This window comes from Peromyscus eremicus, chromosome 3 (genome assembly GCF_949786415.1).
Source record: "Peromyscus eremicus chromosome 3, PerEre_H2_v1, whole genome shotgun sequence".
Classification (NCBI taxonomy): Eukaryota; Metazoa; Chordata; class Mammalia; order Rodentia; family Cricetidae; genus Peromyscus; species Peromyscus eremicus.
The window spans coordinates 41,756,428-41,777,470 of NC_081418.1; the positions used below are offsets into that span (position 1 = coordinate 41,756,428).

The 21,043-nt window shown below is 46.7% G+C and overlaps 1 protein-coding gene across 2 annotated transcripts in view; it reads right to left on the bottom strand.

Annotated features, from left to right (window-relative positions):
- Positions 1–7,017: 7,017 nt before the first annotated feature.
- Ube2h (ubiquitin conjugating enzyme E2 H) overlaps positions 7,018–21,043 on the bottom strand; it is a 101,469-nt gene continuing 87,443 nt past the window's right edge. For both annotated transcript variants that reach the window (XM_059257503.1, XM_059257502.1), the window contains 2 exons: positions 13,318–13,446; positions 7,018–7,296 (listed from right to left, as the gene is read on the bottom strand). In XM_059257503.1, the coding sequence (XP_059113486.1) occupies positions 7,172–7,296; positions 13,318–13,446 (254 nt within the window). In that variant the 3' untranslated portion in view covers positions 7,018–7,171. The remainder of the gene's footprint in view (positions 7,297–13,317; positions 13,447–21,043) is intronic.

The window sequence follows — 21,043 nt, forward strand, 5'->3', positions numbered from 1 at the left end:
AAACCCTAATCTAATCTTTAAAAGAAAACAATGTAACCCTAAGCTGGAGATGGTAGTGCATGCCTTTAATGCCAGCACTCAGGAGGCAGAGGCAGGTGGATCTCTAAGGGTTGGAGGCCAGCCTGGGCTACAGAGCAAATTCCAAGACAGCCAGAGCCATACAGAGAAACCCTGTCTCAAACAGCCAAAACCAAAACCAACAAAACATAACCTTAACCCTTTGAGGGGTGGGGGATGCACTCCTCAAAGTTGGGTTTTTGTTTGTTTTTTGAGACAGGGTTTCACTGTGTAGCCCTGGCTGTCCTGGAACTCACTCTGTAGCCCAGGCTGGCCTTGAACTCAAGAGATTTGTTTGCCTCTGCCTCCAAAGTGCTGGGATTAAGTGTGTGTTACCACCACCTGCAATTGAAAGTTTTTTTTTTTTTTTTGGTTTTTCGAGACAGGGTTTCTCTGTGTAGCTTTGCGCCTTTCCTGGGACTCACTTGGTAGTCCAGGCTGGCCTCGAACTCACAGAGATCCGCCTGGCTCTGCCTCCCGAGTGCTGGGATTAAAGGCGTGCGCCATCACCGCCCGGCAATAGAAAGTTTTAATATACTTAGGGAGATGGCATTCTATATTTCTGCTCTAGAGAGTGGATTCCCAGTCAATTTTTATTTATTGGTACTAAAGCTTGAACCCAGGGCCTTACCTACATAGGCAGGTATTCTACCACTGAGCTACATCTCCTGCCCCTACCATTTTTCATTTTCTGTCTCTACTAACGACCGCAGAAACACCAGAGACATTGCCAGTGGGGGAAATGGGATGTGTTGGGGCTGAAGTCCTGACTCTCAGATCTGGACCAAGCCTATGGAGCCGATACCTGGGCAGGTCAGCCATGATGTATCTGGCTGGGTCCTGGATGGCAGGAGGTTCCAGTGGCTGCTGGGCCACAGACTCTACACTTGAAACATCATGAGCTCAACAGACTCACAAAGCCTGAAGCCCTAGGATCCAGCATGGCACCACTCTCTCTCTCAGTTACGGCCGGCAAGATGGAGGCCTGGTCTACTCACTGGAGCGCTCACAATGGAATCTCAGCGAGCAGAGCTTTCTGTATCTGGGGCTCAATCTTCCTAATGCTGTAGTCCTTTAATATATCATGGTGACCCTCAACCATAAATTATTTCATCGATACTTAACCACTGTAATTTTGCTACTATTAGGAATCATAATGTAAATATCTGTGTTTTCTGATGGTCTTAGGTGACCCCCTAAGGGGTCACAACCCACAGGGTGAGAAGGGAAGGCATTATGGCAAGGCGTGTTTTTCTGATGCTATCGGCACAGAACTCTTTTGAAATCTGCAGAAGGGTTTCTTGGTTTATTTTTACTTTGTTGAGACAGGGTCTCACTATGCCTCCTAGCTGGCCCTGGAACTCTTTATGTACAGCAGGATGGCTTTGGGCTGAGATCCACCTGCTTCTTCCTACTGAATGAATTGGATCGTTGAAGGTATGTACCACCATGCCTGGTCCAGAAGGGCATCTTTAAAAAGCATCTTTCTGCTTTAATCCCAGCACTCAGGAGACAGAGGCAGAGAGACAAGAGCTCTGTGAGTTTGGGGCCAACATGGTCTACAGAGCTAGTTCCAGGATAGACAAAGCTGTTAAACAGAAACCCTGTCTCAAAAACAGAAACAACAAAACAACAATAAAATCCCCATCATTCCCACCTTTCCAAACACATGCCCGTGGTGGTCTTCATCCACAAAAACAGAGGCCAGGCTGCCTGCAGGAGCTGGGGCTGTCTGCCCTATGCTGGCTAGCCAAGGTGACAAGGTCCTACAAGGGCCACACTCCATCTGCCACCTAGCATTCTCTCCTGATTATGACAATAGGGTTCTCCAAGTGCAGATCTGTCCCTGCCACTTTTCATGGCCTCACACAAGGTTTTGGGAGCCACATCCTGAGCCCCAGTGAGTACTTAGGAACCAGGAAATGCCATTGTTTAAAACTTTATCACCACAAACAGCCTGAACTAGAGGGAACACGCCTTTGAGGTAAATCCGAAGGGTCGGATAACCTTTCCCTTCCCAGAGGTTATAGCTCGGGGATCAGGCCTCAGCCACCATGTCTTCATCAAGGCGTCTGTTTAGAGGCTCTGGGAACTGTCCGGGTCCTACGCCTTTTCTTCCTTCTCTGGTGGGAAGGTCACCCCAAGATCCAATTGTCACAGGCAATGACAAGCTATTGCCACCCAGGGGGCAGTTCAGGGTGTGAGAGATGTTGACAGATCACCAGGTGGGGAGGACAGTGGACTTCTCCTGGGGTTGTGACCCATATTTCCCTGTTCAAAAATGGGCCCTGGAACTCTAAAAGCCTCTTGGGTCTAAATAAACCTGTATTCAAGCCTCGGTTTTCCAAGCGGAGGATCCCACAGCAGCCTTTCTGAATATTGGTGCTACGGTAATTGCTTCAGTTTGCATGGAGTTGTCAGTGTCAAGGCAATGGAGACTCGTTAATGAAGGGCCTGCGGTGTGCAGGAGCTGGAATTGAGTAGGCCAGCTCCTAAGAGGACTAGAACTCAACAGCTCCAGCCTCCAGTCCTTTGGGTAAAGGTTCAGTGAGGACTGCAGATGCTTCAGAGCACTGGAGGAAGCCGTGCCTGGAGGGTGCCCTTCCCTATTCAAGGGGCGCTGTTCCAGGTGTCTGCCCCCCCCATGCCAGTTCTGACAGGCATACGAAGGTGGGTTCCTGGAGCCAGGATCACTATGCCCAGGAAACAAAACATCACAACAGACTTGGTGAGGAAACCCTTGTCTCTGGTCTTCTGGTTGCTCAGTGGGGTCAGAAGACTGGACAGCACCGCCACCTGGTGTCCGGCTGGGGTAGTGTTAGGTTCTCCAGCCAGGAAGAGGCAGCACTGGGCACACAGGGGCAGGCTCCCGTCCAGACACTCATCAAGTTCAGACTAACTTCACGTCCTCATCAGGACGTCCTCATCCAGGATACAGGTGCGTAGGCGCACACAGGGCAGTGAGGCCCTCTAGGGCACAGGGCTTGCACGAGATGGCTTTGTCGGGAGGGCGCTGATGCACACACCTCAGCCAGCTGTCTGGGGGGCGGGGTCTTTTGGTTATTCCCGCCTGAGGGTGACACACTCCCTTACTGATTTCTGTCCTCTGTCTTGTCGGATATGTGTGGGCAGCTATTGATCGAGTTCAGCCATTTGCCAAGGTATATACACATTTTATTTAAAAAAGTTTACAGTTTTCATTATACACAACTATTAAGAGGTTATAGGAGGCATTTGTCCAGGTGACAGACATGCCCACTAGATCATCACAATGCAAGGAAGGTGGAAGGAAGGAGCCAGGGCAGGGAGGGAGAGCAGTAAAAAGCTTCAATTTCAATTAAGGGCTGCTGAGTCCCTTTATCTCTTCAAGTATCACACAATGTGTACCAAATACAATCAGTAATTCAAGGCCATTGCTTCCCACGCCCACAGCCAAGTAACTGCTAACCCAAGAGCCATAGCCATCCTCAGGTGAGTGGAAAGCTGCACATCCACTCAGGTGAGTGGAAAGCTGCACACCCACTCAGGTGAGTGGAAAGCTGCACATCCACTCAGGTGAGTGGAAAGCTGCACACCCACGACCCCAAAGGGCCTTCACCCCATCCAGTCCCTAAAGAGCTGGCCAAGGTGTTCAGTGGCCAAAGGAAGATGAACATGGATTCACAAGTCCAAAGAAATGCAGTTCTTTGTGCCCAATCAGAAACAAGTCGGTTTTTCACTCAGCAAGGCTATGACCCAATCAGAAGTGAAGAAAACAAAGTAAAACCCTTTGCTAACTTGTAAATTGCTTCACTTTCCTGAGTCACTAAAACAGAGGGGCCACATATCATTAAAATCCAATACCAGTTTTCAGAAACCTGACCTAGAGAGACTAGACTGGCAGAGGATCTGTCATGATTCTTAGCCACCCCAAAAGGTGGCCTAGAAAATGCAAGTATCAGGTCAAGGCCAACTAGAACTTCGGGGAGCCCTTTCCAGGACACATTTCCTCTGAGAAGATGCACTCCTCAGGAGCCTAGATCAGCCGTTGGCAATTAGAACAGCGCTTGAAGTGGACAGAAACATTAGTGCTGGAGAGATGTGGCAACTTCTGAGAACTCTCTCGTTAGTAGGAAATGCTGGTTGAAGCTGCACAGTACTCTCGAGGAAGGTGGAAACTGCTGACAAGAAATGTCAAGTGCCAGGGTCTATGTTGGCAACCACAGAACACAGCCCACTGGCCCAGTGCTGGGCTTCGGGGGCAGAGGGACGCGGCAGGTGTGGGCTACCAGGCAGCAGCCACTTTGCTTGTCGGTGTTTGGCAAGAGCTCCAGTCATCTGAACGGCTTGCACTGGTAAACCACACGGTAGGCCCTCAAAATGGTTACTACAAGGGGTGGGCAAATGCCAGCAACAGCCCGGACTTACTGCTCCCCCTTCCAAGGAGTGCTCAGCCTCCGAAGGAGCTCAGCGCCCCCTTGGGAGTCAGGAGGGACGCCCACAGCCAACTAAAGAGGGTTTCGGTGCCCAAACAGCAGAGCTCACCTACTTACTATGGAGACCTGGAGCCCCGAGTCACAGCCAGGCTTTATTTCTGGTCCTTTGCACCTATGGATATGGTATGGTCATCTAGTCCTACCTCACCAAGGAGTAAGGAAGGGCCAGAAAGATTGCGAAGTCAACTTCCTAGCAGAGTCAAGGCCCAGAGAGCAGCAACGTGCACAGAACCAGACCTGGCTCCAGGAAGTTGAGGGTAGAGTGATTTGGGGGGCAGTCATGACCTGTCAGTACTGCAGTGATTCACCATTCACCCGGATGGACCTTCTACCCTGTGGCCTCAAGCCCTAGGCTCCACATGGGCATTCTGCACGGTCAGCTGTGTACTGCTGTTGCTCTGCATGGGAGGGAGTGATGTGTCTTCAATGCAGCAAGGTGGATTCTGGGGAGGGTTGGAGCAGCAGCTGCTCACACCCATTCCCTAAACTTGACTCTGTTATGCTTTGTTGGATTTTTGTTTTGCTTTGTATTTCTTTCAACAAGATTGAACACAATTATCAGGATTTTTTTTTTTTTTTGGAAAGGTAATTAGAATACTATTTTTATACGGTATTGAAAAAATACAATTTTTTATTGTTTGAACTCAATCACCACCCAGCACTTCAAGCCTACCCTAAGTAGCACCTACAGAAAAGGTTAGAGCATGAGCAAACTGCTAGTCCTCAGGGGAAGCAATGTGGAGGCGCCAGCAGACCCTCCTTCCCTCCGACAGAAGACAGCATGCCAGGTAGGCACGGCGGCATTACATGACACAGCGATTCACAACTGCTGAACCACCTTCCAACAGGCAGGGTGCCCGAGGGGACAGCGCAGTGAACCGACCACAGCCCCTCCCCCCCCCAGAACTGCAGTTTCCCCAAAGAAAACCTTTTGCTTCATGCCCGTAATTAACATAAAATAAGTAAATTATTTGTCTTTTTATTTAGGAAAATAATCATGCTAAAAGTTGTACTTTATATAGATTTTCAAAGGAAAAACTGATTGTGCTTTCTGAATTAAAAAAGAGAGGTGTCTCCCAACCTCACCGACTTAAACCCTGTGGAATACAGCACTTCTACACTAGAAACACATGGAAAGAAAAGTTAGTCCAGTGGGACATTCAAATGTCTTCAGAAGGTCTTAGGATTGGCTACTCCTACTGCTCAGGTTTCCACACAAAGAATACAGAGCTGCTGTCTAAACTGTCTTCAAATCCCTTCCAGAGCCAGATGGAAGCTGCTGGGCACTCTGGGTGGCAGTCAGCCGAGCAGACACTGAGGCGGCAGCGGTGACAGCGGCAGGCCAGGCTTCCAGCTGTCTGACTTGCTGTTAGGGCAGAGGGAGAAAGTGTCCTCCCTCCCACAACCAGCCTACGTCTGGTTCACACCTTCTCCCTAGCCAGTCACAGAAGAAAGTGGTTCTTCCCCACCTCAACAACTTGTTTCAATTATTACCCATTTTAAATTGAGGATGTTTTGGGTCTCATATACCCACACTTCCCTCTCCCATAAGCGGTCGGCAACTGGGCGCTGCCACGAGCAGCTGCCAGAGAGAAAAAAAACAAACTAAGACTGGAGTTCAAAGGATCGCTCGCACAGGGCCGAGTCTTCCTCCACCTGATGGTCCAACTGAGTGCCTCGTCCAGGGAGGAGACTGTCTCCTCGTAGGTAAAATTCAATCTGTAACCTGTCTAAGTTCAATTCACACAAATAAAAAATAAAAAGGAACAAAAGAAAAGAAAAACACCAAACAAAAACTGCTTCCAGTTTTTGCCGCTCAGCCCAGGGCGTGGTCTCCAACGGCCCAGTGCTGGGGCAGATCTAACTGCATCTCCTACTTCTCTCCTCCAGTCCTGTTCTCTCAAAAAAATGTTCTGGATGACGAGCTGTACCCCAAGAAAAAGATTTATGTTCAGAAACACTTCCAAAAGTTCTTCAGAGCAAAACCAATGTGGCTGCAGGTCTGGTAGCACAGAGGACAGGAATCTACCTAGAAAAAATGCTCTTAAATCTGAGTAAAAAAAAAAAAAAGTCTCACTTCTCATCCACCTCCCTGTCTCCCACTGCTCCTCAGAAAGGGCCACGGAGGACGTGGAGCAGTGGAGCAGCTGCTGTGTACGTGGCTAGCTTCACACGCTCCCAAAGCTTGCCTCTTCCTCAACCTTTCCTTTCCACTCTCGAAATGCACTGTTCTATCTTCATCCAAGAGCTGGTAGATTTGGTTTTTTTCTTTGGAACCATCACTAAAAAGAAGCAACCTTTTCCTGTTAGTTTTACTCATGTTGACCTATCCGAGCGGCAATTTCTTGACAGTTCAGTAGCACACAGGCTGACTTGGCCAAATGGACTTATGAATGCATGCATTCAGACCGCATATTGCTACCAAAATGGAATGTGGGAATATGCTATGCACCTCAGGTTGAGAAATGACCAAGAAATCAAGATCTAAAGGGTGATATATAATATATATATATCAATGCTATTATTCATAAAAACCTTGTTTAGTAATAAAAAAAATTGCTTTGTTTAAATATGAATATTATAGTCTGCTTCTCATGGTTAGGAAATAATAGTCTTTCTGAAAAGCAGATGCTTTTCTACTACAACTCCATGTCCTGGGCCTCATCTTCCGAAAAGTCAGACATAGAACTCTCCGAAGAGCTGTCTCCAGTGCCCTCTTCCTGCTCCTTCAGGGCCTCCTCCGTTGCATACTTCTGGATGTACTCTGCACAGGGAAGGGGAGGGAAGAAAACACAGAGTGAGTTCAGTGACCCCAAGGTACAAACTCCCTGCTCTACCAGGGTAAGGGTTGTTATGAGGACTAAAAGCCAAGGGGGATTCCAAAGGGAGGTGACTAGTGTGGGGTGAAGTGGGCAAGCCCCACTTTTGACTTTCCATGTTATAAAGCGATGACTTTCCCAGGTAGAACAGGACTAGTGATGACTCCACGGAGGTTATCAGGACACCCATCCTCCTGACCTGCAGCTTCGTAATTACAGCTAGCTCAGGTCTGCTACTGCAGACTCTCGAGATGCTGACCACTGGGGTTTGGAAGCAGACAGTAATAATGGTCTCAGTGCGCTCATCAGGAACAAGCTGCTATGTGGAGGCTGAGGGGTAGCCGAGTGGTTCTGCCATGCATTATTCTCGTCAAGATCTATGCTTCAAGAGCCTAGGCCAGCCGGGCGGTGGTGGAGCACGCCTTTAATCCCAGCACTCGGGAGGCAGAGCCAGGCGGATCTCTGTGAGTTCGAGGCCAGCCTGGGCTACCGAGTGAGTCCCAGGAAAGGCGCAAAGCTACACAGAGAAACTCTGTCTCGAAACACCAAAAAAAAAAAAAAAATAAATAAAATAAATAAATAAATAAATAAATAAATAAATAAATAAATAAATAAATAAATAAATAAATAAAAAGAGCCTAGGCCAATGTGCCGGCTGAAAATGAATTTAAGATGTGCTGAATAGAGAATAAAGTTGTTCCTAAAAGCACACTCTGTTGCTAGGAGGTGGTGGCGCATGCCTTTAATCCCAGCACTCAGGAGGATCTATCTCTGCGAGTTCCAGGTCAGCCTGGTCTACAGAGTGAGTTCAGGACAGCCAGGGCTACACAGAGAAACCCTGTCTTGAAAAAACAAAATACACTGAGTAAACTCCCTACACATATAAGGAAGGGAGGCTTGCGGGAAACCTATCAGGACACAAGCTGGACACACATGGTCCCTCATGTCCTCAGGCTGTCTTTTTCTATGGAGCTGTAGGAGCTGCAATCAGGAGGTAGACCGAAGCCCCCATGGGCCTGCCAGAGCTGGAAACAACAGCATGGAGCCCAGGCAGAAACTCTCCCCTGTCCCCACTTCAGTCTGTACTGTGACAGAGTGTGGCCCAGGATGGCGTGGAACCTACTATGTACCAGACTGGCTTAAACTGTCTGAGTGCCGGGGGGTGGAGGCAGCGCATGCCTTTAGTCCCAACATTTGGAGACAAAGGCAGGCAGATCTCTGTGAGTTTGAGGCCACCCTGGTCTACAGAGTGAGTTCAGGCACAGCCAAGGCTACACAGAGACACCTTGTCTTGAAAATCCAAACCAAACCAAAGCAAAAAGTACCACAAGTACTTTTTGGAATAAGAAAAATGTTGAATTATATACATGTGGGAGCACACAGGTGTTCAAAGCAGCCAGGTGTAGTAGCCTACTGTTAGAGTTGCAGGTGGTTGTGAGCCACTTATGTGGTGCTGGGAATTGAACTTGGGTTTTCTGAAAGAGCACCAAGTGCTGCTAACCACGGAGCCATTTCTCCAGCCCAGAGACTTTATTTCTGATTCATGACTGGCTATTCTACTTTCCCTTCATAGAAGTTGCTACATCTGTCACACCATCCTTAAGATATTCAAAGAAACAAGTATCTATGAAGCATTTACCAAGACAGGCTTTTCAGAAGGCAAAGAAATGAAGAACAATGTCACTGACGGGAAGATACCACAGACACAGAGGCAGGGGCTGCACCATGACAGGAACCGGATGAAGGCTCAGGGAAGCAGCTACAGCCACTTAGGCCCTACGATGTCAACTCTGCACAGGACAGTCCATTCAATTTTAGTGTCACCAAAATTGTGTGGCTGGGCTATGAAAACTCAACACTAACTTTTCTTTTTCTTTTTGAGACAGGGTCTCTCTCTGTAGCCCAGGCTGGCCTTGAATTCGGAGATCCACCTGTCTCTGCCTCCCAAGTGCTGGGATTAAAGGTGTGTGCAAGCATTGCCCAGCATAAATATATATATGCCAGCTATGCCCCAAGCTGGCCTAAAAAAAAAAAAAAAAAAGGGCAACAAGACCAAAACTGAGGAAAATGAGGCAGAATGTGAGAGGCCTTGGTGAGTACACATAAATCAAGAAATTCTGTGTTTTTCTATGGCAGTGGTTCTCAACCTGTGGGTCACTACTCTCACAGGGGTTAAATATTAGACATCCTGCACAGCAGATATTTACATTACAATTCCTAACAGTAGCAAAATTACAGTTATAAGCAGCAATGAAAATAATTTTGTGGTCAGGGGTCAGCACACCATGAGGAGCTGTACTGAAGGGATGCAGCTTAGGAAGGGAGAGAACCAGTGTTCTATAGGTTAGTTTCTCATGACTAACAGAGGGCGTAACTACACTCCAGTTCCTGAAACTCCTCCAACAAGAGAGTCGCAGAAAGAAGCAATCAGAGGAGGAAGAAAAAGAGGTAGATTACCCAGCACTGAGATCCCTGGCCGGATGGTGCTTTGTGTGTGCATACCTGCATCTGCGTGGAGGCCAGAGGCGGGTGTCAGGCCTCTTTTTTTTTCTTTTTTAAAGATTTATTTATTTATTATGTATATGGAAGAGGGCGCCAGATCTCATTACAGATGGTTATGAGCCACCATGTGAGTGCTGGGAATTGAACTCAGGACCTCTGGAAGAGCAGTCGGTGCTCTTAACCTCTGAGCCATCTCTCCAGCCCTTTTGTTTTGTTGTTTGTTTGTTTGGTTAGTTGGTTGGTTTTCTTTTCTTTTCTTTTTTTTTTTTTGGTTTTTCGAGACAGGGTTTCTCTGTGTAGCTTTGCACCTTTCCTGGAACTCACTTGGTAGCCCAGGCTGGCCTCGAACTCACAGAGATCCGCCTGGCTCTGCCTCCCGAGTGCTGGGATTAAAGGCGTGCGCCACCACCGCCCGGCCAGGCTTCTTTTTTTATTGTTCTTCACTTTTTTTGAGGCATGGTCTCTTACTGACCTTGGCCAGGCCAGTCGGTGAGCTCCACAGAGCCTCCTGTGGCTCTGCTTATGCTATCAAGGCAAGTACTTGAATGACTGAGCTCTCTCCCGGGCACTAGCAAAGGTGTTTTTTGTTGTTTTTTTGAGAGGGGTCTCTCTCTACAGCCCTGGCTGTCCTCTAACTCGAGAGATCTGCTTCCTTTGAAAGCCTCCTCCACCACGTCGGGTTTTACTAGCAAAGGTTTTGAGCAGGGAAGCCACCTATCTTTAGAAAACGCCAAGGGAACCCATTTTCACCGGCCGCCGCTTAGTTTTCAACCTTGTTTTTACACCTGCGGGGTTTTTTTTTTTTAAGATTTACTTTTATTTTTAATCATTTGGATATGGGTATGTCTGTGTGTCTGCCATACGTGTGGGGGTACCTGAGGAGGCTGGAGACATTGGATACTTTGGAGCTGAAGTTCCAGGCAGTTGTGATCTGTTGGACGTTGGACTGGGAACTGAAATCAGACCCTGTGTGGTGGGTTGAATTAGAATGTTCTCCCTAGGCTCATTTATGTGAATTTTTGGTCCCGAGTTAATGAAACTGGGCAGGACTAGAAGGTGTGGCCTTATTGGAGGAGTGTGTCACTGGGAGTGGGCTTGGAGGTTTCAGAAGCCCACGCCCTGCAGGGCCAGTTTTGCTCTCCCTCTGCCTCCAAGTTATAGTTCAAATGTGAGCGCTCAGCTACTGTCCCAGCACCACGTCTGCCTGCTGTCTGCCACACCCCCCACCATGATGAGAATGGACTAATCTTCCCAAACCGTTAACAAGTCCCCAGTTAAATGCTTCCTTTACAGGCTGCTTTGGTCATGGTGTCTCCTCACAGCAATAGAACCATGACACTCTGGAGAGTGATTCATGTTCTTGGTCATTGAGCCATCATCTCTCCAGGTCTTACACCTACATTCTTCTCTTTTTTCTTTTCTTTCTGTTTTTTCTGTTTTTCGAGACAGGGTTTCTCTGTGTAGTTTTGGTGCCTGTCCTGGATCTTGCTCTGTAGACCAGGCTGGCCTTGAACTCATAGAGATCCGCCTGGTTCTGCCTCCCGAGGGCTGGGATGAAAGGTGTGCGCCACCGCCGCCCGGCCCTATCCCTGCATTCTTAAAACAGCATCAGCTAGATCTAAACACTAACACCTAGGAGAGAAAAGTTATGGACTTCTCTGTAATGCAAGTACACCATGCTGTGACTGCCACTGTAGTGTCCCAAGACACCCTGGGAGAAGGGTCAGGCCTAGACATACCCACTTTGAGTCCATCTACCTGGAGAGTTACCTGAAGTCATGAACAAGCAGCTCAGGGGAGACAGGGAGCTTTGGGGGGGGGGGGGGATGTCTAAGCAAAAGTTGGTCATAAGAGAATGGCTACATTCAGGGAACGGAATGAGAGATGATTCAGAAAGGAAGTGTCAAAGCTGTATCGAGGCCCAGGAAGACGGACCTGAGAAGGGTCCACAGACTCAGAAGTCAGGCCACAGCTTTGGTAGAGAAGGGAAGCAAGGATGAGCCGGAAATGACACACGGAGGCTCGTTCCTAAGAGGGTCCATGGGAGCAGACAAGGACTTTGGAAATGGGTGATCCCAGTAGTGACGGGAGCAAGGGTAAAAGCTGGTGAGGAGGTAAGTTTGAGAAATAAGGCAAGGCACCTCTTATTTCCTGAAGGGCAAAGGGAAAACGGGGAGGCAGCATACTAAAGAACACTAGAAAGCAGGGCCGAGCTCAGGCCTAACTGCCACAACTGCCTCAGATATCAACAACGGCAGACTGACCACAGCATGGACACCATAGAAAGGTGGAGTCGGTCGGTCGGTCCCTGAAACAGAGGTAGCTCCTTCAGATGGACACAGGCCTGGATCCTTTTGTAACTAGGACCAGCGCAGACTCGCACTACAGTCAGGACGGTACCACATTGCTGAGGCATGAGTACAAGGACTACAGAAGTATCTTCTTTACTACAAAGCCTATGTTTTACAGACACTGGCAAGTAAAGGCCAGGCCAAAAATTTAGCATAGTTCCCTATCAAGATTCTCTCTGGTTGAAACTGCAGTTTTCTTGGAATACATGGTTGTTTGGCTATGTAAGTTACTGTGCTGTATATTAAATTAGGTCTGAAATTTTCAAAGTACTTGAGACCTAAGAAAATAAATTACAGGCCATTTCTACTTTATTTAAACAGAAATACTCAACAATACTCCATGGAGACTTGGGGAGGACCAGGAAACAGATTATTTAACACACGCCTTGCACAGCTAAAGGGGACGGCCCATGTATTTGAGCTCCCCCAACATACTGCCATTGTTGGCAAATGGACTGGACACATCGAGGATTCTGATGCTCTGCATTCTGTGCAGATGAGCACATCACTACCTACAAGGAGGGCACTCCAGCGCCTGCCGTTTGTGCAGAAAGAACAGACACACTGTCACACTTCAAGTTCTTCTCCATTCATGTTACTGCTTATGCGTCTACACTTTTTACTAGGCAAGTCCTTGATACAGATAAAGGGAAAGAGGCAAGCCAGAGGCTGTGGGTAGAGTGCAACCACAGAACACACTGAAGAGGAGGGAGGGCGGGCAAGCTGATGAAACTCATGAGTTTTAGATGTTCTTTCACAACCGTATTCCTTTTAACCCCACTCCAGCATCAGTATGCAAGTGGTCCTAAGTGTGGGAAAGCAGGATTCTAGCCCCTAAGAGAGGACCAATGGAGTCATGTCAGTCACATGGCGTCTGTGTAGTGAACAGCAATCCCTTTCTAGACTAGAGAAAAACTATGAGGAACTGAGTAATTTTCTTTTTTCTAAGACAGGGTTTCTCTGTGTAGCCCTGGTTGGCCTTGAACTCTCAGAGATTCGCTGGCCTCTGCCTCCTGAGTGCTGGGATTAAAGGCGTGCACCATCGCCGCCCAGCAGGAACTAAGTAATTTAAGGCAGCTTTAAATGGTCAACTAAAAGTATATGCCATCTTACCTTTAATTTTCTGCTTGTATTCTTCTGGTCGGTGGAGGTACATGGCTGCAGCATCACCATTGAGAGGATCTATGGGGTTAGGATAGGCCAACAACTGGGGCAGGAAGGACTCAAATATATTGGTAAGATCTGAAAAAACAAACAGAAATACTTCATTCATGGCAACATGCAATTTCACCTAATTAACTGGAGTTCAGTAGCCACGAATGCTCACTTAAAAATTTATTTTTATTTATGTGCCTCATGTTCACGCAGGTGCCCATGAAGGCCAGGGGTTGCTGGGTACCACAGTTAGGTTCACTACAAGAGCAGTAAGCACTCCATTTTTAAATTTATTCTTCCTATCTTTGACATCATGTTTTCTGATCCCACCACCCAGCTCCCACTCCCTTAAATTAGCCCCTGCAATCTCCCCTCAAAAGTAAAATAAAATTAAGAAAATAAAATAAAATTAAGAAGGGGGGGGAATCTCATCATGGAAGCTGCAATGTGACACAGTGAGTCACTCAGTAAACCCCTTTATCCATACATCTTTACATGCAGACGTTCACTGCAAAGAATCACTGGTTTGGTTCAAGGACCCTGGTCTCTGCTACACTATCATAGAATAGACACTGGACCCTCACTGGGACTCTATCTGGACATCCCATTGCCGCCCTGTGTAGCCCTGGGTCCGCAGGACCACCCCCCAAACCTGTGCTCCAGCAGATCACAAATGGGGTGGATCAACACATAACCCTGGTTCTAGACCTAGGTAGTTGCAGGGTTGGTCAGCCCGCCAGCTCTCATGTCTTCACCACCAGGGTGAGCTCTCCAGAATTGCCCTGGCCAGTTCTCCACCGTCAGGGCCAGCTCTACTGTGTGGCCCAAGGAGGTGTGGCCGCTCTCCGGAGAAGGACTCTTCACTACAGAGCTACCTCTCCACTCCAACACCGTCCACCTCCCATCTTGCTCACCTGCTTAACCTACCTACCATGGGGATGATTTTCCACAAAGTGTGTTCCACAATAACAATCTTAACATCAATTACATTTTTAAAATTTAAACTTAAGGAACCAAATTAGGATATAAAGAATATTATTCTCTTTGAAGGGCAATTTTCCCATCCTTTCCCCACCCCCATTTTCCCATTGATAGGAGTTTGAATCCAGGGCCTTGTGTTAGACTAGTATGACCACAGCCCAGTTTTCTCAATTCCAAGTCACTCTATTTCCCAAATTGAGACCCTAGAGACAAACACACATCATTTACTGAAAATTACACCCCAATAATCTATTCCACCCCAAGTTACTGTCTTTTTTTCCTTCTGAAAAGACTGTATTACTACTGTGTGCACAGGTCCAACTGTGAGGGCGCATGCGCCATGGTGTGAATGCTGAAGTCAGATGACTCTGTGGGGCTGGTTCTGCCCTCCACCTTTACATGGGTTCTGGGCATTAACTCAGGGATGCACGGCAAGCAGCTCACTCACACTATGCCATCTCACCAGCTCAAAGTGAGTTAATTTCCTTTCAAAAATTCATTTTTGTTTTACGGATGTGGGTGTTTTGCCTGAATGTACTTCACTGCACCACAAGTGTGCAGTGTCCACAGCTGACAGAAGAGGGCATCAGATCCCCTGGAACTGGAGTTTCAGACAGTTATTAGTCACTGTATGATGGGTGCTGGGAATTGAACCTGGGTCCCCTAGAAAAGCAGCCATTGTTCTTAACCACTGAGCTATTTCTCCAACCCCATGAGTAATTCCTTAAAATAGCCATGTTTCACCATTTTCAAAACCTTCTACTGTATCATTATTGTTGCTGTTTGTGATTCAGGATCTCCCTTAGCTTAAGCTGGCCACAAACTTGACATGTACCAGAGGATGCCCTTATAGTCCTGCTTCACCTTACAGGTCCCAGGATCACAGGCAATGTCAGCATTCATTCAGGAAGAGTAAGGCAGGAGAACCATCATGAGGCTGAAGCCTTGCCCTAGGCTACCCAGTGAATTCCAGGCCAATCTGGGCTATTTACTGAAATCTTACTTTGGAGGGGAAAAAAAGAATGGAAAATTCTTTTTTTTTTTTTTTTTAAAACTAGGAGTAAGTACAGAGTGTTTTTTTTTTTTAATTTTTATTTATTTTATTATGTATACAGTGTTCTGTCTGCATGTATGCCTACATGCCAGAAGAGGGCACCAGATCTCATTACAGATGGTTGTGAGCCACCATGTGGTTGCTGGGAATTGAACTCAGGACCTCTGGAAGAGCAGCCAGTGCTCTTAACCTCTGAGCCATCTCTCCAGCCCGGAAAATTCTTTTTATAGGACTTGACATTTAATAGTCTGTTCCCCAAGTCCCTTGACAAGATCTCACTAAGTAGCTCAGCTGGCCTTGAATTCATAATTGTACTCAGTGCTGGGATTGTAAGAATGGGTAGTAACTTCTACTGGATATAGATATAATCAAGTTCTTCAATTATTCAAAATAAGGATAGAAACCCAGCCCGGCCTGGTGGCACACACACGCCTTTACTCCCAGCACTTGGGAGGCAGGAGGCAGAAGCAGGCAGATCTCTGAGTTTGAGGCTGGCCTGCCTGGTCTACAGAGCAAGTTCCAGGATAGCCAGGGCTGCTACGCAGAAAAACCCTGTCTTAGAAAAAAGAAAAGAGAAAAGTAAAAGAAATCTATATGAACCACTTATAATCATAAATAACCACAAGACAGATAAGCAACCTACTGCTAATATTAACTCTTGTCTTACTGGTATATCCACATGATATCAGTTACCTCGTGCTCTACAAAGGAAGAAGCCTTGAAAACCTGGGTACAGCACAGCCCACACTTCCCAACTTCAGAGATGATGTGATTTCCATTCACGGGGCCTCTGCTGTCAACAGCGAGCTTCAGACCCCATGCCTCCACTCTTCTTCCTGCTCCAACCACCCTGCATATAAACACTCCTGTCTCTGGAGGAACACTGAAGTAACAAAACTCTTTATTCCTTATTCTCACTGGATCTGGTCTATTTTCATAATGACTGCCTACGCTCTGTTACTAGTGGATGCTTTCCAAGCCTCCCTACCTGAGGTCTGTGCTCCCCATGGAATCTAGGAGGATATGGAAATATTTCTGGTCATCAAAACAGGGTGGGATGCTATTGACATCCACTGGGTAAGGGCCAAGGATGCTATTAAAGTGTTACAATGCACAGGATGCACTCACAACAAAGGACTGTCTGGTTGAAAAAGAAAACTGTCAGATGATTGGAGTGAATACTTTAGATCTTGTGGCCAACAAACGCGGTCTTTTTCAGTATAGCTCTGCCAACGTGGCACCAAGTAGCCAAAGATAAACACCACAAAAGGGCGTGACTATGCTCCAGTAAAGCTTTATATACAAACGGCCCAACTCCACTCTAGAAGAGCCTCCACAAAGCAAGGGATGTAGTGCAGTGGTAGAGGGCTTACTTAGCATGCCCAAGGCCCTAGGTTCATTCCAACACCATACAAATAAAGAGAGGGGGTGGGGAAGAAGAAAATCTTTCAGACTGCAGGTTCTTCCTGCTCACTTCCTGGAATACTGTAGAGTTGTGCTTCTCAACAGAACATTTTACAGAGATAAAAATGTCCTATCTCTGTACTGTCCAAAACATCTGCCACAAATCACATGTGTCTGCTCAAGATACAGTGAGTGTAAATCAGGAAATAAGCTTTTCGTTTTATTCAAGCCTAGTTTTAAACACTCATATGTGGGCAGTAGATCCTGTACCAGATCTCTGGACAGCTTGCTTGGTCTGCTCTCACACCGAGTAGCTCTATCCAGAAGGTGAAGACACGCTTTAGAAGTTTCCACCTGGGCTTTTAAAAGGCTCTCTTCACAAAAGTCTCATGGAACCAAATTATAGTAAAGTGCCACACACCAGAACCTAAGTGCTAAAATTTTAACCAAGAAGGAAAAACAAAACACGTTCCCCTAAGACTTCATAGTTTTAAAAATCTAGGCTGGGTATGGTGATGCACGCCTTTAATCCTAGCACTAGGGAAGCAGAGACAGGGGGATCTCTGAGTTTGAGGCCAGCCTGGTCTACAGAGTGAGTTCTAGAACAGCTAGAGCTATTATATAGAGAAACCCTGTCTCTAAAAATCAAAATAAATAAATAGAACCATAATGCCAGAGCAGGAGAGTTAGCAATAGTCACAGTTAACATCAGTGGTAGATGAACACATGGCACTGGCCTCAAACTCTTGATCCTCCTTCCTTGAATTCCCCAGTTGCTGGGATTATAGGTGTGACCCACCACACTCAGTTTGGCCAGACACACTTTGAGCTTAGGTGATTAATTCACTACAACCAATGAGGTGGTTACCACTATCAAGTCCACTTCACAAATAAAGAAACTGAGGCACACAGGTTATATAACTTGCCCAAGAGGCTGGACTCCCACCTTGCTGCCTCTGTCAATGGATGAAACATACTATCTCGCTTTCATGATGAGGCAAGTTCTCCATGTCTGCAGCAAAACTGCACAGTGCTCAGGGGAGCCATGCATGCCTAGAGACAGGCTTGCCTCTCTCCAAAGTGTCCCTTTCTCAAGTGCAAGGCCAGCAGAATAGGCTTTATCACAGACTGTCCAGGCTGCCTCTGCAGTACTTCACAGTGGCAATGTGCTTATTTTCACGTCCCTCGGCCTAGGAAATAGCCCATGCTGCTCACTGTCACGTTTTATGACAGGGGCTGCTGAAAGGATTCCTGTTGAATGTTCCCACCGAACAATAACAAAACCCTTTAAAACTAAAATCTAGGTTTTGTTCTCTTTGATGTTCAGAAGGGTTTTGGGGCTAGAGAAATACTGCAGACCACCTCTTACAGACCCAGGGCTTGCCTGTGTCCCGGGGAGAGATCTCATAAACTTTCCCACTACTTTCAAGTTTCCTCAAGCTACCAATAAGCTTTGCCAATGTGTTTGCCCCAAACAAACAAAAGAACCCTTAATTATTGGCTCTCCCTTCCTGTTTATACCCTCTTCCTGTGTTAACACACTTCTGATCCATGTTACAGATGTGATGAGTCACACCTGTAAAAACAGAAAAGCAACAAAGGAAAAGTCCACATTAGCTTTGAGTGGAGATGACACACCTTTTGGGCACCAGGAGCTTCTGGCTCTGGCCACTATGAAGCAGTGGGAGCTTCCTCAAATGGCCAGCCGTGACAACTGGGTAAAGCAGCATGCTCTGCACGTGAAGACATGCAGATTCTTCATTCAAGGTAAGACATGAGGCTTGGGATAGAACTCAGTAACAGAGCACTTGGAAGGCTTTGGGCACCAAAACAAACAAACAAACAAAAAACCCCCAAAACCAAAGGCGCTGACAGAGAAAACCCAAACTACAAACTAAGAAAAATTCACAATGAACTCTGTTTTGTTGGTGTTTTTTTAGGACAGGGTCTCACTCTGTAGCCCAGTCTGGCTCTAAATTCTTGGTGATCCTCCTGCCTCAGCCTCCTGATTGTTGGATTATGACAACATCCTTTCTCACAATGAATTTCTTTCCTAGAATATTTTTGAAGTATTAGGTAAAAAAAAAAAAATCTTAGAGGCTTCTGCATCCATGTGCTATAAGCCTGTGTTTACAAACAGTCAGGGAATACCAGTCTAAGCACTGCTTGTCCCCAAAGTCCAAGCAGGGCTGTGTGTGGGTTTTCGGCTCAATCCCAAACATCTGGGTGTGGCAATCAAGAGGCTTCAGTTGAAGACCCTCTCTTTAGCCTTTTTCCTAAGTCAGGCTCTCCCTACTTAGCCCTGGCTGGTCTGGAACTCACAGAAAACTGCTGTCTCTGCCTCCAGGGTCCTAGAGATTAAAGGTGTGCGCCACCATGCCTGGCTCCTGATCCCTTTCTCACCACTTTTCCCGGAAAACTGTGTGGCCACTACCTTCTCCAGGCAAGACCATGGATCTATTTTAGAGGCATTAAGGGGCTGCCTCAGGAGGGTAAGCAGAAGCAACTATCACCAAATGCACTGTGGACATCTGGCTTTGCAAACTCCATCAGGCTGCACTACCTCCATCAATAGGGATATTTGTTCCTCAATAATGAACAATGGGCTAGAGCCTCAAGTCTAATCTCAGGCCCCACTAACTTGCTCACTGATCTTCTAAGTCTCTCCTCTCCGCAACTCAACTTCTTCACCTGTAAAAAGAGAAGTATAATACTGCTGTTCTTTATCAGGACGTTTTACACAGCACTAAAATAACTATAAAACACATTTTAAACTAAGCAAAGGACTAGCCTAAAATATTAATACAAATGTGACATCTCATCAGAGTGGAAATGCCAGCTACCTGTATCTCTTCAGGAGTGTTATGTTCAAATGAATCATGCAGTTCACCAGTTCTTAAAGCACAGAGACAGTAAGGTGGCTCACAACTTAAAAGGAGGACCCACAGGAGAGGAATTCTATGGCTAAGGTTTTTTTCTTGGTTGCTTATGAGCCAGTGTCCATTGTTTGTTTTTTCTTTCTTCCTTCCTCTATTTCAACACTAAAACAGAAAAGTATAGTCAATTTCTTGGGTTAAAATCCTGTGGACAGGACAAACGGTGGTGGAACATGCCTTTGATCTCAGCACTTTTGAGGCAGAGGCAGGCGGATCTCTTGAGTTTAAGGTCAGCCTGGTGGTCTACAAAGAGAGTTCCAGGACAGCCAGAACTGTTACACAGAGAAACCCTGTCTCGAAAAACAAACCAACAAAATAAATCCTGTGGATATCTAGGAATGACACTTTGTCTCACTTAAACCACAATTAGCAATCATTTCAGGGACTTTTACTAGCAAATTTTTTGCTTTTTCAGATTCAGTGCAGAAAATACCACCATTGCGCACTACAGTGAGCACCAGGTGTTAACTATTAAGGCGGGGCTGGGGGTGGCTCAGTTAGAGTGCTTGCCTCCAGGCCGAAGACCAGAGTTTAAATTCTCAGAAGCATGGAAAAAACCTGGGCACACACTTGTAATTCAGCAGAGGAGATGAGCCACAGAGGCAAGCAGATCCCTGGAGTGTGTCAGCCAACTAGCTTCGGTATTTGGTGATATTGCACACTATTAAGAAGAGAAACTCAGCCCGGCAGTGGTGGCGCACGCCTTTGATCCGAGCACCCAGGCGGATCTCTGAGTTCCAGGCCAGGCACCAAAACTACACAGAAAAACCTTGTCTCAAAAAACCAAAAAAACAAACAAACAAAAAAACCAAAAAACAAACCAACCCAACAAACCAAAAACAACAACAAAAACAAAAAAAACCCACGCCCCCCCCCCAAAAAAAGAGAAACTCTGCCTCAAATGGTATAAGGTATCTAAGGAACAACACCCAAGGTTGTCCTTGTACTGCCCATCCTCTGGCTGCACAGGCTACCATAGGTTTCCCTTTTATCCACCCACTTCCTCTAAAGAATTAGCTTTGTAGACTCGCTCTGGGAGCCCACTGTCTTATAATATTAAAGCAATAGAGCTGGAGAGATGGCTCAGTGGTTAGGAGCACTGGCTGTTCTTCCAGAGGTCCCGAGTTCAATTCCCAGCAAACACATGATGGCTCACAACCATCTATAGTGAGATCTGGTGCCCTCTTCTGGAATAAAGGTGTACACGCAGATAGAGCACTCACATACATAAATCTTTAAAAAAATATTAAGCCAAGCAGCGGTGGTGCATGCCTTTAATCCCAGGACTCAGGAGGCAGAGCCAGGCAGA